Below are 15,768 nucleotides of genomic sequence, written 5' to 3'. Positions count from 1 at the left end.
TTGGAAGATAGGACAATTTGTTCGCAAAGATTTTTAGGTGAAAACTGGAGCAACTTCACTGTAACTGATGTCACCATTCTAAAAATGGGGTCAGAGCTGAATACTTAATTTATTGGAAGGGCCTTGAGTCAAAAATGGTTGAAGATATAAAAAGATGGAAGGTATTGGCTGAATGGACTGGTGCCCTGTCCAGGATGTACCCCCGCCTAACGTGAGCCTAACGTGAGGGGTCAATTAAGCTTGACTGTGGACTTGAGTTGATTTTGAGTCCTCATCTTGTTTTCCTGATGAATGTGCTGACTGCGTTTCAAGATTTACGGCTTCTTCAGCCACAGCTGGTTCAAACACACTGGCTTCAGCGAATGCAGCCTCTGCTTCCTTTTCTTTTTTAAGAGCATCTAATATGGCACCCAACTCTGCTTGTTTCATTTTAATCTCAATTTCTTTACGTGCAAACTCTGCTCTGGGGCGAGTAGCTTCAGCTTTAGCACGTGCTTCCACTGCTGCTTTAGTGAGTGAGTATTTTTTTTCATTATTCTTTCGAAGAGCAGCATGACTCGGGTGTGAGAGGTAAAACTGCAACACAACCACATAACAATTGTTTTAAAATTAAATAAAACAATATATAATGAAAACAAGGCATCACATATTACAGGGCTCAGTTGTACAAGCTAACATGCTGATGCTATTGTTAGCATGGTGCTAACAAGATAGAAAGATAAACATGAAATATGACTATATGCAAGGCACAGGCAAAGTGTAGAGATGTTAACTAAATTATTCTAATCAACTTACAGGCTGTGATGACTTAGGACACTATGGAAGCCCGTTTCCGTCACAAAAAAAAAGGCAAGTCGCAACTATAAGAAAGAAAATCATAATTATGAGTTAGTAGTCTTAATTATGAGATAGAAAGTCACAATTATAAAATAGAAAGTCATAATTATGAGATACTTTAACACATTTACAGCAGCTCACGTGTTGAGTAGCTGATGCTGAGAGATGGCAGATATTAAAGCCCCGTCTAACTACTGTAGATGGGCTTTACAAATGATGAAATACTTTGTTTGCTTGCAAATTCACATGGAATTGTGCTGAGTAAACGCACCCTAGAAAGGATACTAAGAGGCTCTGGCGTTGAAAGGATAAAACTAATGTGGCTGAAGTAGCACGGTTTATTGAACAACAAATGGAGACTTCTTGTCAGTGCCATGGGTGGATGTACCAAAAATGTTTCTATCTCATAAATATGACTTTCCTAACTCGTAATTATGACTATCCATCTCATAATTATGACTTTCTATCTCATAGTTATGACTTTCTAACTCATAGTTTTGACTTTCCTTGGTGATTTTTTTTTTTTTTTTAGTGGCGGAAACGGGTTTCCATAGAATCAGAATCAGAAATGTTTTAATGGCCAAGTACAGTTTTTAGGACAGTACAAAGAATTTGACTTGGTAGTCAGTGCGCGAAACAAAAAACAAAGAAAACAAAGAAACAAGCCAGCAAAACAAAAAATATGTATTGTCGAGCTGAAGAACGGGAGTCGGAGGTGGAGTATTCAGCACAGAACTCCAATCTTTATTTGCCATTTAACACAGCTCTTCTTAACTCTCTCTAATGCAGAAGAAGCCAGCATGTGCCACACACAAAATACTTCCCAACGGAAACACCCTTCTCTACACCATAAGTTCCCCCAAAATCTTCCATTCACTGGGTGAATTATAAACGTAAAACAATCACCACAATATATAATATAATAGGAAGCCCTATAAATACATTCAATAAACTCTGGATGGCTCATAAGCAGCCAGAACACATAGTTTTAGTCTCAATCAATTACTTCTTTTTTAATTTTTGTCCACAAAAATATATTTGTGACAAAAATATTGATGAAAATATTTACTCAACAAAATTAACACTGATTGGCTGAAAGTGAACAAAAAGCTCAACATGTTAGGTGCCTGCTGCATCCTCACTAATGTAAATTATTAGACACTACAGATACTTAGTTTGACTCTGTTTGTATGACAAAAGATTTATTTTTAGCTCGGCATCATCACATCAGCATTGTATTTTATTTTGTAACAGCTTGTGAGTAAAACAGGAAGCTCCATGTGAAGAGTTCTAAAGTGGGCGGAGCCTTGATGACATCACTGACAGAACTGTTTTCATTTCTCCTTTTATTTCAGTGTTCAGTGGGCACTGGACTGTCTACGAGGTCAGACATTCTCAATAAGTTCCTTGAAGCATCAGATATATAAGCAAGTATATAAAGCTATTTGAAGATAACAAAAGTACAACATTCAAAAAATAACTGCTCTCATAAACAGTGCAAGATTACAAGATTTTGCTTAGTTTCCTCAACAGGAACACCACAATGTCGGAGGAGATGGAGGTGAACTCGGTCCGCTTGAATTGCAATGAGGTGGTGACAAGAAATACTATCTCGGAGGAGAGGAACATTATTTTAAGGCAACAACAGGATATTGATGGTTTTCGCAGAGACAATGAGATACTGAAGAAAGACGTGATGGAGATGAAACAGTTGTTACAGAATTTTGTGCAGATTAAGGAACAGCTGGCGCAGATGATAAATTGGATGAAACAGAGCTCAATTTTTACAGAAGTTCCTCAACTTCAGACAATGGGTGAACACAGCATGTTTATTCAAAAAACATTTCCAATAGCTCCGTCTGACCATCAGAGGATCCCAATATTACCAGGACTTCCACCTGCAGAAGATGCAGGAAAATCTCGTTATGCAGAATTATTTCCATCTAGAAGACCTGGAGTTGTGAAGACCAAGCAGAAGAATTGGATGATTTGGAAGAGGACTACAAAACAGAGATTCAAGTCTGGAGACCTTTATAAATTTAAGACAAAGAGCAAACTCAGCAAGTTATTTAAAAAACCAACAACAAAGATCTTTGAAGATGAGCAGGAAATCAGCGCGCAGGAGCTGGAGGACTTATGGACAAAGATTCAGTTAAGGCAGAATCAGATGACTGAGTACGTGGAGGGGTTGAACCCCACGCCACAGATCTTCTACCATGACCCTGACTACACGCAAAAGCTGGTGCAGGAACTTAAGGCCCAAAAAAAAAATCTGGACAAGAGGCAGATGAAATTATTCAAGCAAAAAAAGAAATCAATTCAGCTGGTGATTAAGGAGGATTCTCAAGAAAGGTCTGAGCATCAGAGCAATACAGAAGCAGGGGAGAATCACCGTACAGCTGGACCTCAGTTTGGGGAAGAAGCAGGTGGACGTCAGCATGCAGCAGCGTCTGCACCAGAAGGAGCAGACGTGCAGGAGTCCAAGCAACTCATAGAGCAGTTCGACCAGTTGATGCTTCATGATGTTGAGGTATTCAGTGAAGACAGCAGGTCTACAAACCCATTTTACACAGCTGGGTCTGAGAATCAGTGGATCACAGAAAGAGGTGAACCTCAGCTTGTAGAAGAAGTAGGAGGACCTCAACTTACAGAAGCATCTGCACCAGGAAGAGCTGACGTACAGGAGTTTATGGAGCAGGAACAAATGCAGCAGGTACAAGAGCAGCTTAGTCAGCACAGCGAGCAGGTGAAACACCAGCAGGATATTATGCAGGACTATAAACAGCACACGGTGATGCTGGAGCAGGCGATTATTAAGATGGTACAGCCTTCAGTTTATACAGAGCATCCTCAATTTCAGACAAACGGTGAACACAGCAGGTCTATTGCAGAAACATTTCAGACAGCCCACGCAGAGCATCAGAGGAATGCCATAGGAGGAGAATCTCAGTATGCAGCAGCCTTTTCACCAAGAGAAGCTGACGTTAGGGAACGCCAACTTCAGCAGTTGATGATTGGGAAGACAGAGAGTTTAGTACCTACAGAGCTTCATGAAATTCCGGCAATCACTATTCAAATGCCAATTCAGATAACACAGTCTGAGCATCAGATAAACACAGACGTAGGAAGACCTCAGCTTGCAGCAGAAGCAGGAGGACCTCTGAATGCAGCAGCATCTGCACAAGGAGTAGTTAACTATAGGGCGGGCAATCAGGATCTTCAGAAGCTGCGGGAGAAAATTAAACGCATTCAGATTGAAAAGCAGGAGCTCATGGGGCAACTGTGGTACAAAGCGGCCAACTTCCGATAGAGAGCATGGGGGTTCAGTCCCTGGGTAATGAATGGGTAATGGGAAAGACACTACGTTTGACGCTGTATGACAAAAAAATATTTTTAGCTCGGCATCATCACATCAGCATTGTACTTTATTTTGTAAGTATCCATGTAAAGAGTTCTAAAGTGGGCGGAGCCTTGATGACATTACTGCCAGGATTCTTTTTATTTCTCCTTTTATTTCAATGATCATTGGGCGCTGTGGTGCCCACTTGGAGCATCCATATTGTGATGTTTGAATTTCAAAAGAATCAATCCTTTTATTTGTCATTGCACAATAGAAGCTCTCATAAACAGTGCTACATGCAAAATGATCAGTTGAATGATCAATGAGTTTAAGGAACTACTGATGATATGTCCTAACATTTTCAACCTTCCCATATCTTAGACACAGCACCCACGCCACCTTTTTTTGGTTAAGATATGATGCATGTTTGCTGACTCCTGTTAGCTGTTGCTAGGCAACAGCGTTTCATTGGTCTACAGTTTCTGAACAGTGACGGGGTGTAAAGCCAATGGTTGCTATAACAACATAAGAACAACCCAGTAGAAACATTTCCTTTGCATCTCGAAGCCAAATAACAACAATAAGACAGAGTTAGCCAGACATTGGCGCCATAATATCGGTATGGGATACACACTGGATACACACTTTAAATGTTTGCATTCGGACAAAATTCGGTGATATGAAAAGACAGCTTCCAGCAGGGCTGTGGACTGAGCTAATGGCATGAAGCAAAAGTTACGTCTGAAATCGGACTTGGTCCCGCTCCATAGTTTATGCGCCAAGGTATAAAACCATGCTAAAAAGTCATTTTTAATGTGTTTTTTATAAAAAAAAAAAAAAAAGTGCACATTTTGTTTATTGGTAATACATCTCACAAAAGTTCAAGCCCTTGGGTGGTGGCATAATGGTTAGAGAAGCGGTTTTATAATCACTGGTTCTAGTCCAACCTGGTCTATCATCGGAGGTCTGTGTGTGCATAATATGTCGTGTGTAAAGGGCCTCACACAGGTTTTTTCCTAACACTACGTTTTTTCCCGCTTCATAGAAGTGAACAAAAAAACTGTACAACCATTAGCAGTGTGTGCGACCACAGAATAAAAAGCAAAATGACACACTAAATCGAGAGTTGAGTATGTACCTGGCTCCATTAATCCTTGATTCAAGCACTGAATGACACCATCGCATGAATACGCATGTCACGTGTGACCCCCGGAGGACCCGGTGAGTCCATAAATTCCAGTTTAGCCCGAGATACTGTCTATTCAAAATCTGCTTGTGAAAACACAAGGATTCCAAATGCCGGACTGCTCTGAGAGTCTTTAGGTTAAAGAAAACATGTTGCAACAACCACAAAATAAAATCTGAAATATTTTTATTTTTGTATTTATCATTTGTCCTTTGTAGTGGACATCAGGTCAATAATTGATACATAACGTAACTTTAAAATGCAATGACAATTTATTGTCTTTTGTGCCTTGTTGACTAAAAATATTTACATTTCATGAGCATTACAAAGGTTAGATGAAGGAAACGCATCTAAACACTGAACATTTTTTTGTAAAACATCATCTCACAAAGGTCCTGGGTTCAAGCCCGGGGGTGGTGGCGAAACAATTAGAGAAGCGGTCTTTGTAATCACTGGTTCTAATCCAAACTGGTCCATCACTGTTGGATGTTGAGCGAGTCCCTTAACTGTAACTGCTCGTGTTGTCCGTCATTTTGGATAAAAGCGTCTGCTAAATGAAATTGTCATAACAAGTGTCCTTTCTGTATAGAGTTTGCATGTTTTCCCCGTGCTTGCTTGGGTTTTCTCCAGGTGCTCTGGCTTCTTCCCACAATCGTAGAAGACAACTGTGTGTTTTTGTGCATGCGTGTGTGAAAAAGAAAAAGCATGTCAGCATAAGAAAAAATATTTTCTTTCCCTTTCCATTTTCCTATCTACAGTATAAATCAAGAAAAGCTTGCACACACGCCGACGTATTAGTTTAGTTTGAAATCAACATGATCAATGAGGCACTCAAAGCCGTTGAGAGAGACTCAAATAGTTCCCGAAAGTTATTGGCGGCCAATTCAAATCAATTGATTCTGAGTGACATAACTGGGATTTTAGGTAATTCGTCGACATGAGATGGGGGAGGGGCGTCATAGCCGCACTCACACAGCCGGTTAGAGAGAGAGTTGCGACAACTGAGACTCATATAGTTCCTGGAAGTTATTGGCAACCAATGGCAGCGGCTGTGCTCAAAGCGAACAGAGAACCCGGAAGTTATTGGCAGGCCATTCGAATCCATTGATCCCAAGTGACATAACTGGGATTTTAGGTAATTTGTCGCCAATAACAGCGAAACATGCACACTTCTCTGTAAACATGGCATTATAAACGCTAATATTTTCACCACGTGTTAGTTTACTTTATTTTTCATTTCGAACATGTAAAAAATAAAAAAAAAAGAAAAAAGAAAGAAAGCAACATTTTAAAAAAGTAGTATGGACAAACAATGAATGAGATCATACAAACAAGCTATCAAATACTTTTCTATATAAATGTAATTTATATGTCTGAAATGGAGTGGGAAGACATATAAACATATAACCTAATGCACACCATGGATGGACTGTTTGTGTGTCATTAATTTTCCCACTAGGTTTTTTGAGGACAGGGGATGCTCCGGGACATTTATTAAGTCCAGCAAACATTGGTGCAAACTTTATTTATCAATTTATCATGTGCATGTCCCATAGAAATAAACCAGGGAAATTGCACACGCTATTTTACTTTGCACCAGCAAATATACCCCTTTATTACATTACAGATTATAGAGTATATACACCTCTTTGTACATCCAACCTTCAAACAAACTTCTTTTGGCCATTATTGAGAACTCTACTTAAGCACCCACTATATGAATACATACTTATGATGGGCACTGTACTAGTTAGTACAAATAACCTGACAGCTCTAAATCTGAATTTCTCTCCAAAATTCTTAGCAAATTCCTTGAAACTGTCCGTGCTAGCTGCTACATGTTTAGCATTGAGGTGGTAGCAGGGGCTACAACAGGCGGGCAAAGCCTTTCTTGCACAATGTGCACACAACTGGGCTTTTGTTTTCCATCCAGTGCTTTTATAAGCCAAAATTAATGCCACCGAAGTTGAGAAGCTCCGCAGTCTCCCGTCTTGTTATTTTAGTTTGTGCATCAGTATTATGGTTTTACCAGGAACTCTTGAAATTAAAAAGATTCCGCGCAATTGACGTGTAAATGTGACAGCCCTAGATCTATCTATTAAAGCAAGGATCTCTATGTGTATGTGTGTGTGTGTCTGTGCATCAAACATATCTGGTTGTCATAGACAGACAGAGCTCATACTCGCTTCATAGCTGCAGCTTGGTTCAACGCTGTGCAACGAGGGATTTGTTTGGACTGAAATAGTCAATTTAATGAATAATTTTATTTTAAAAAATCGTCGGAGGAAGGCTTTAGCCACGTGGCACACTACAGCCAATCACTGCACACCATAGTCACGTCGTAGTCATGTGTGTGCACGTCAGCCAAGCGCGCACCCGAGCCAGCAAACACTGCAGGTGTTTGTGTCTGCATGCATCATTTTGGCTGTTTCTAAACTTTTTTGCAGCGTGCACAACCTAAGTTAAGCTGGCCCCCCACCCCACTCAAAACAATGTGAAAAAAGTTCCAATCGTTTGTGCTGCGTTAGTGCTGGCTTGTGCCGAAAAAATTATCGTTTGTGCTGCTGTAGTTTTTAAGATATTAAACAATATTTTAAAGGTCAATCTAAGTTCACGCAGTCCCCCGACAACGTCCAAAATGAATAAAAAAGGTCTCAATCGTTGGTGCTGCGTCAGTGCCCGTTTGTGCTGAAAAAATTATCGTTTGTGCTGCTTTAGTTTTTAAGATATAACAATATTATAAGGTAATGACGTCACTCAGCCCCCCCACAACGTCCAAAATGAACAAAAATGGTCTCAATCATTAGTGCTGCATTAGTGCTGGTTTGTGCTGAAAAAAATTATCGTTTGTGCTGCTTTAGTTTTTAAGATATAACAATATTATAAGGTAATGACGTCACTCAGCCCCCCCACAACGTCCAAAATGAACAAAAATGGTCTCAATCATTAGTGCTGCATTAGTGCTGGTTTGTGCTGAAAAAAATTATCGTTTGTGCTGCTTTAGTTTTTAAGATATTAAATAAAGTGTGGCCAAGTGGAAGTTTTTGATTGGTCCATCAGCACATATTTACCTGCGACACCAGACAAACTTTTTCCTCGTGAGCAGTCAGGACGCCAGAGGCTGTGGTAGCGTAAGTATCATGTCTGCTTATTATAACTTTAAGTTATATATTCTTACTGATTAGACGGGCTCTGTTCAGGTTACTGCTGTGTCAAGTGATCTCACAGATGAGATAGGCAGTGTTATGTGTGAGCCAGTGTGTAAAGTACGAGATCAGGTACCAAACAGAGATCCCGTGTCGGTAGTAATACTGTTTTAACTGCAGTACAGCAGGTGAGGGTGTGTTGCAAAAACGAAAGCATTTTATTTGGTTTTGTATTTTCATTTCCTTTTGTTATGCTTGTTTTGTACTGATGTGTTGTATTGTGTATTGACCTGCTGGTATAGAAATACAGTATGTGGCCTTAACAGTAAACTTGTGTTTAAGCCAACAGACGATAGATGTGGAGCGACTTATCTTAATTTTATTTTTTGTATTATTGTTGATTTGTCTTTTGTTTTGGGGATAGAATTCAACACTTTAATGGCGAACACTGAACATATCTAACATTAAGAAACACAGATTAAAACTTTGGAAAGGATGTAAATAAAAACCAAACAAACGGTAAAATAAATGACATACTTTGCTTTGTTGCAAAATATTACGGTGGCTGGGAAGTGTCAGGTGAATGCATTTACAGAAACGAACACAAATGCAAAATGGCCACAACGGAGGTGTCCGTCGGAAACGAAAGTGTTTCCGACGGACCGGTATTACAGACGGACACGTTTCTGGCAGATGTTTTTAATCCACCAGAACAGAGAAGAACAAGAAAAAGACATCGAAATATGCATGAAAGTTGACTAGGATACTCTTATATTTTTCATATTAGGCTGAAACACACTGTCGAAACAAATGGGACCTCCCTTGTGGTGCGTGTGCTGAAACTGCAGTATTTTGAGGAACATTGTTTTTATTCTACATATTTGAAAACAAGATTTTTATGTCAGCTGAATGTACAGCAAGTGTTTAAAAGTATTTCTGCCAAGAAATAACGATTCTCGATTCTGATTCTTTGAGTTGTGCAGGTCAACAGGTCACAGATATGAAAAAGCCTTTACACAGGCCATTTTTATTAATTCACTTAGTTGATATAGTTTAATTTGGTTGCTGTACTGTAACTAGGATATTCAATAAACAAAGGTTTCCAGCTGTAACTGTAAAAGTGAAACTTTCTGAAATAAAACTACTAACAAGTTGTCATCAGTCTAAAAAACAAAGAGCTACAGGTAGATGTGAAGCTAAATAAAACAAACTCAAACCCTGGAACAGTCATGTGACAAATTATTAGTTCTTGTTGAGAAAGATTATTATTATTATGGAAACAACAAAAATAGTTCTATAATGAACCTGCTTATATTGTGGGGAACATATTATATACATAAATGTAATTGGAGTCTAAAGCCTAAAAAAAAACACCGTTTTAAAATGAAAATAGACTAATGTAAGACCTCTTTACAGTTACTTGACTCATTCTGCGCTTGTGCAACTTGCGGCAATGACGCGCTGGTGACGACATAATCCAAGATGGCGGCTGCCCGGACTACAGCCTACACTATGTAATAAAAGCCTTAAAAGACATGCATATAATGAAAAGAGTGGATGGAAAGAGGTATGAACATGCAGACTTTCACACAGACACACACGGACCTCGGTACATACCTGTCAAGTTTTAAATTTGAAAATAAGGGAAATTTTTCTGGCGCCCACAACGAGCCGTCCCACCCGCTAAACCAAGCAGTATCCCTTATATTTTAATATAGATGTACAATAAATCTAAAATACCCACTTGTCAACCACTTACTAAATACAATTATGTGATTAGAGTCTGGTAGGTCGACCTTTATTAACATTTAAATGCTGTGAACATTCCTACTAGGGCTGGGCAATATGGACCAAAACTCATATCTCAATATATTTTCTCAAAATGGTGATATATGATATAAATCTTGATCATTTTATCAAATAAAGTCTGACCAGAAAGACAATTCTGGGTTAAATTTGCTGATGCAAAATGCCACACAGGGACATTTATTAACAAACAGTTGATCAATATGTGACACTCATTATAACTGAGCTTTACATGTTGTACTGAGAAGTAAAAACAGCGACTCCTAAAACTAGTATTATAATACATAATAAGCTATAATATATATATATATATATGAAATAATATAGTTTTCTATATCTCCAAAATAGAAAACTCGATACATCTTGAATCTCGATATATTGCCCAGCCCTAATTCCTAAATTATAAAACAGCCTAAATAAAAACATAAATGTGTAAATGAAGCACGTGTTTATTTAATATACTTACAGTTTATATACAAATCAGCACATTGTATATTTACTGTTAATTTCACATTGTTTGTCTTTAAGTTAGACATTAACATTTTATTTTCATAAAAATTTTTATTATAATTTATCATGCTCACTCATGTGGTTTTCTGGTATTCACTAATGACTTATTAGACACATTTATTACAGACTTTACATTCTTTAACACTTTATAAAGCAGTGCATATTTGTGGCGCTTGTGATTGGCTGATGTTTCATGGTGACTTCTGCTGTGGTAGATGTTAAAATCTCAGTTATTAATCTAACAGAACATGTAACTGTGTCACATCCTGCTGCTCTTTAGGAAGATAAACTCTCTTTCCCAGTTCACAACATATTTACAGCAGTTCTTTGTTTTTTTTCGCCGGAATGTCTTCATTCATTCACCTCTCTTCTGAGTTGTTTCCGGGTTTGTTGCCGCTGTCGGCACTAATCTCACGAGAACTGCCACCAAGCCAGGCCATTTCAGGTGTCAGTTCTCGCAAGGCGAGTGACGGCGTTCAGTTCAGTGTGGCATATTTTATTTATTACATTAAAATACGGGATATTTACTGGAAAATACTAATACGGGAAGATGGCTGGAAAAAGGGGTAAAATACGGGAGTTTCCCACCCAAAACCGGATACTTGACAGGTATGGCTCGGTAAACAGAAGAGGCTCCACCGGCCGGCAGGCACTAGGACCCAGAGGCGGAGTATATGTGTCCCTATACTGATGCACAGGCTGTAATATCATCAGTTTATCATTTTACCAGTTGTTAGAGCTACTATCTTTACCAGGGAGTTAACATTTATTCCTGGTGATTGTTTTCTGGAGTTTTACTGGGATTTTTACCAATGATAAGTTTCTATCTCCCTCGCGCTCCGTGGTCCAAACTGAAACCGAAGCCAGCCAGACACAGACACAGACACACACACAGACACACACACACACGAGTGTGTCATAGGCGTCACTCAGTCACATTAAGGAAGGTTGTGAATAAAGGATTGTTTTATCCCGTTCTTCTCCGCATTATAAAAAAGTTTAAAAATAGCAGGAATTAGTGGTGGTCTCGAACGGTCTTGACGGAAAATCCTGAGTCCGGGCAGCCCGAGTCCGAGACAAGACAGAGTCAAAATGCCTCAGAGTCTGAGACGAGACCGAGACCTTTAAAATTTGGTCTGGAGACCGGTCTTGAGACCAAGACTGGTCTTGACTACCACAACACTAACAGACAAAATAACTGTAACTATACACAAAAAGGCTTTAAAAACACATTACAGTAAACGACTCCAAAACACATACATTAAAGAAAAATACACCAAATGACAACAAAACTATGAAAATGATTAAAAAATTAAAAACTAAATATTAATACAAAAAATACACAAAATGACAACAGAAATGCACAAAACTACACCAAAAAAGCTACAAAAATACACAAAATGACTCCAATAAAAAAAAAAAATACACTACAAAAATATAAAAATTAGTAAAAAAAAAAACAACAAATGTATCATGTCCATGCCCCATACAGTATTGAGCATGTACACCTCTTTGTACATCCAACCTTCAAACACATACTCATTTGGCCATAATTGACAACTCTACTTAAGCTCCCACGTAAATACTGTTACGGCAATTTTGTCCATAATTTTAAAGGGGGGGTATCATGTTCAGACTATGACACAGTCTCAACATGAAAAACAACTGTAAGCATTAGTCTGCTTGTATCAAAACAATTGCCTTATGTATTGGTTGTTCTAGTGAAACGGTTTTATTTGTAAGTTTGTCGTCTTTTCACTATCTGTCTTTAGCCCGCGGGACTATATGACGGCAGGGGTTCTAAAACTGTCTTACTCAAACAAGAATTCCCCCTCTACCTTGTCTCCGAAGCTGGCTGCCTATTCTCTATTATTGTTATCTAATGAAGAAAAGGACTGTGTACTTCCTCCTATTGGAAGTCTATCATATTTTAGGTTTATGAGTAGTCTCGCTATAGTTTTGTGGGATTGATATTAGGACCCATCCAATACAGGTCGAAGCTGGAAACAACTCTTTTTTTACAACAGCATGAGTTAGCCCTCCCCGGGCACCCCTGTTAAGAGGATACCAAGGGCAGGCTCACTTACCAGAGGCCTAGAAGTGTGTCCTCCAACCAGGTGCCGTCTCAGATGTGGGTGTTTGCAGGCGGGTAATTTAATCAAGTAGGCTTCTTAATAGTTAATGAATGTTTATTATAGGTTTACAAAAATCAAAAGTCAATCAAAAAGTTTCAAAGTATCAAAGTCTTAAACTATCAGCCGATAGAGAAAGAAGGGGGTTTCAAGAACAACTAGAATGTCCGTGTAAGAGAAGCCCCCGAACACAATAATCAGTGGTATATATAGCCTGAAGCATGGCGTGATATTATGTCATAATACATGATCTGACCACCTAAGCGAATGGAAAAATAGGACAAAAGTTCACACAGATGTCATGGCCCAGCTGGAATAACAGATGTTCACAAAGGGTGGTTTCCACACTAGTTGTTGTTGTTGTTGGTGGTTAACACTTGATACATAACAAGGCATTGTCTTCCTGTTAAGTAAAGTGTGACTTCTTACACCTAAAGTGTGACTGCTGACACCTTGAGGTGTTAGTTTTTAGCACCTTCTGTGGAAAACAGGTGGTGTTTTGGTTATCACATAACAACATTTACTTTGCTGCTGTGTCCTTACGAAAAGCAGTAAACAGGTGTGACATGTCAGAACAGGCGAATAGCTGTAATGGTTAAATAAGCATTTCTTTTGCAGAATAATGAATGAATGATTAATACACACCATACAACACTATCCAAAAGTCGAAGGTTTCTCACTTTATCTGTTCCAGAACAGACATCTGTAACTTTGGCTAGCTTCCATTCGCTTCTGTGTGCATTCCACTTCTGTCTTGTTTGCAAGTTGAGTAAATATTTTTTTCTCCAATGGATCCAAAACTCGTTGGCCAAATATTGTACTCTTCTCCAACGTCTTCTTTCATGAACTTTCCTGGTGGAGGCTGAATAATGGTCGACTTCATTGTTAAGATGTGGTTAGGCGTTAGCGGTTCAGGGCCAGTTGGATCGTTCAAATGTTCAACTGAGAATGGCCTGCTGTTGATAATCGCTATGACTTTCTACAGCAAGGTTCTTAATGATGTACCGTCAAGGTTCTTTGCTGTATGGTCAAGGATAGCTGAAAGAACACTACGAATGGCCCTCATCTGCCTTTCCCATACACCGCCCATAAGGCTTGCCGATGGGAGATTCATGAGAAATTCCCATCCAAGTACTTTCACTTTCTCTTGATCCAAATCTTTCATGAGTTTCGCAAATTTTTTCTGGGCACCAATGAAATTGGTTCCTTTGTCACATCTTAGTTGACGAACATTCCCTCTGATTGCAATAAACGCTTGTAAAGCATTGAGGAATGTGTCTGTACTTAGATCGTCCACAACTTTGATATGTATGGCTCATGAACATAGACAGGCAAGTATGAGTCCATATTGTTTGAGTTCTTTACGTCCGTCTTCTCAAACAATCCATTCCGACATAAGTAAAGGATGGATTAGGTTCTGTCCGGTCTATTGGTAAATTTCCCATACTTTGATTCTCTGTCTTCCTTCTGTACTTGCGACACTTGACACATTTGAATATGGATGATGAAACTGCAAGGCTGCTTCCAAGGATCCACCAACCATTAGCTCGCAGTTCATTCATAGTCATTCCACGACCTTGATGTTGAACTTTCGAGTGGAAATGTCTGATAAACAAATTTGAGACATGACTGTCTGTGGGGAGTATGGCTGGATGCTTTACGTGTGGGTCTAGCACAGCTTGACTCAAATGTCTGCCAACTTCATCATCCAGAAACAGACTCAGTTTGTGCAGTATTCTATCTTTGGTCTTGGAATCTTTTTTCTTTTATTTCAGATTCTTTTTTTCTTCTGTGAAAGCTTTCTCTTGAACTAGTTTAATGACAAACAGTTTCTTTTTTCTCTTCTAAACTTGTACTTTTTTGGTACTTTAGTATTTCACCTTTGTGTTCCTTGACCTTCCTTCTCAAGATGGCAAGTGCTCTTATCAATCGAGTCTATTCTGAGAACTCAAATCTGTCGAGAATAGTTTGCTCTTCTTTTGCCTTGGTGGTTCACACAAAAGCTTTGCAAAGCTCTGTATAATTTTCTTTGAGCTCTCCGACCTTGACATCTCTATCAGCTAGGTTCCTTTCCCAGAGAAATGCTGGTCCTTTAAACCAATCAGAGGACTTGAATGTAGTCCGCAGGGTTATGCTTTGACGAAACATATGCCCATTGTTCTGGTTTTGTGCTTGACTTGATTCTTTGTATGCAATTAGCTTAACTTAAAAGTGTCTGATGTTACGCACCATTCCACTCCAAGAGCACTTTCAATGCGTGGTTAACTTAAACACATGTCCAGGTCTTTAAATGTAGCACATTCTACTTCAGGAATAGTGGATATAACACTTTCACTATTGGACACAAACTTGTGAAGCCTTAACTTTCCTGTAGCGCATAGCTCTCTTGAGTCTTTGATAAGTTAAATAGCTTCACTCTCTGTAGGAACGCTTGTCAAGCCATCATTGACATAAAAGTTTATTTGTATGGATATGGTGTTCTCTTGAAAATTACCTTGTCCTTGTGCAGTGAGGTGTTTCAGGCCAAAGTTGGCGCAGCCTGGAGACGACGCTGCTCCAAATAGATGGACTCATCCAAAAGACTCACTTGCTTCCAAGTCTCCCTTCTCCCACCAAAAAATCCTTAAGTAATCCTTATATTCCTTTGTGACCTGAAATTGGTGAAACATTCACTTTAAATCATAAATAAATGCAACAGAACTTTTGCGAAAACGACAAAGAACACCCACCAACGTATTCGTCAGGTCAGGACTGGTCAGGAGATGGTCGTTAAAAGAGGTATCTTGGTACTTGGCAGAAGCGTCAAATATT

At 39.0% G+C, this 15,768-nt stretch overlaps 1 protein-coding gene across 2 annotated transcripts; it reads left to right on the top strand.

Annotated features, from left to right (window-relative positions):
• Window positions 1-2,043: 2,043 nt before the first annotated feature.
• On the top strand, window positions 2,044-4,234 carry LOC114474870 (uncharacterized). Of its 2 annotated transcripts, XM_028465444.1 has the most exons (3): window positions 2,044-2,084; window positions 2,193-2,268; window positions 2,359-4,234. In XM_028465444.1, the coding sequence occupies exon 3, from the start codon at window positions 2,381-2,383 to the stop codon at window positions 4,145-4,147; it is 1,767 nt and encodes a 588-aa protein (XP_028321245.1). In that variant the 5' UTR covers window positions 2,044-2,084; window positions 2,193-2,268; window positions 2,359-2,380; the 3' UTR covers window positions 4,148-4,234. The 2 variants fall into 2 exon arrangements, with proteins under 2 accessions (XP_028321245.1, XP_028321246.1); XM_028465445.1 differs by lacking the exon at window positions 2,044-2,084 and having other exon boundaries at window positions 2,208-2,268; window positions 2,371-4,234.
• Window positions 4,235-15,768: the final 11,534 nt, after the last annotated feature.

This window comes from Gouania willdenowi, chromosome 13 (assembly GCF_900634775.1).
Source record: "Gouania willdenowi chromosome 13, fGouWil2.1, whole genome shotgun sequence".
Classification (NCBI taxonomy): Eukaryota; Metazoa; Chordata; class Actinopteri; order Blenniiformes; family Gobiesocidae; genus Gouania; species Gouania willdenowi.
This window is presented reverse-complemented; position numbering and strand designations above follow the sequence as displayed.

Excerpts from the sequence above, each read along its gene's own strand:
- LOC114474870 (XM_028465444.1), top strand. The coding sequence starts at position 2,381 with ATGTCGGAGGAGATGGAGGTGAACTCGGTCCGCTTGAATTGCAATGAG.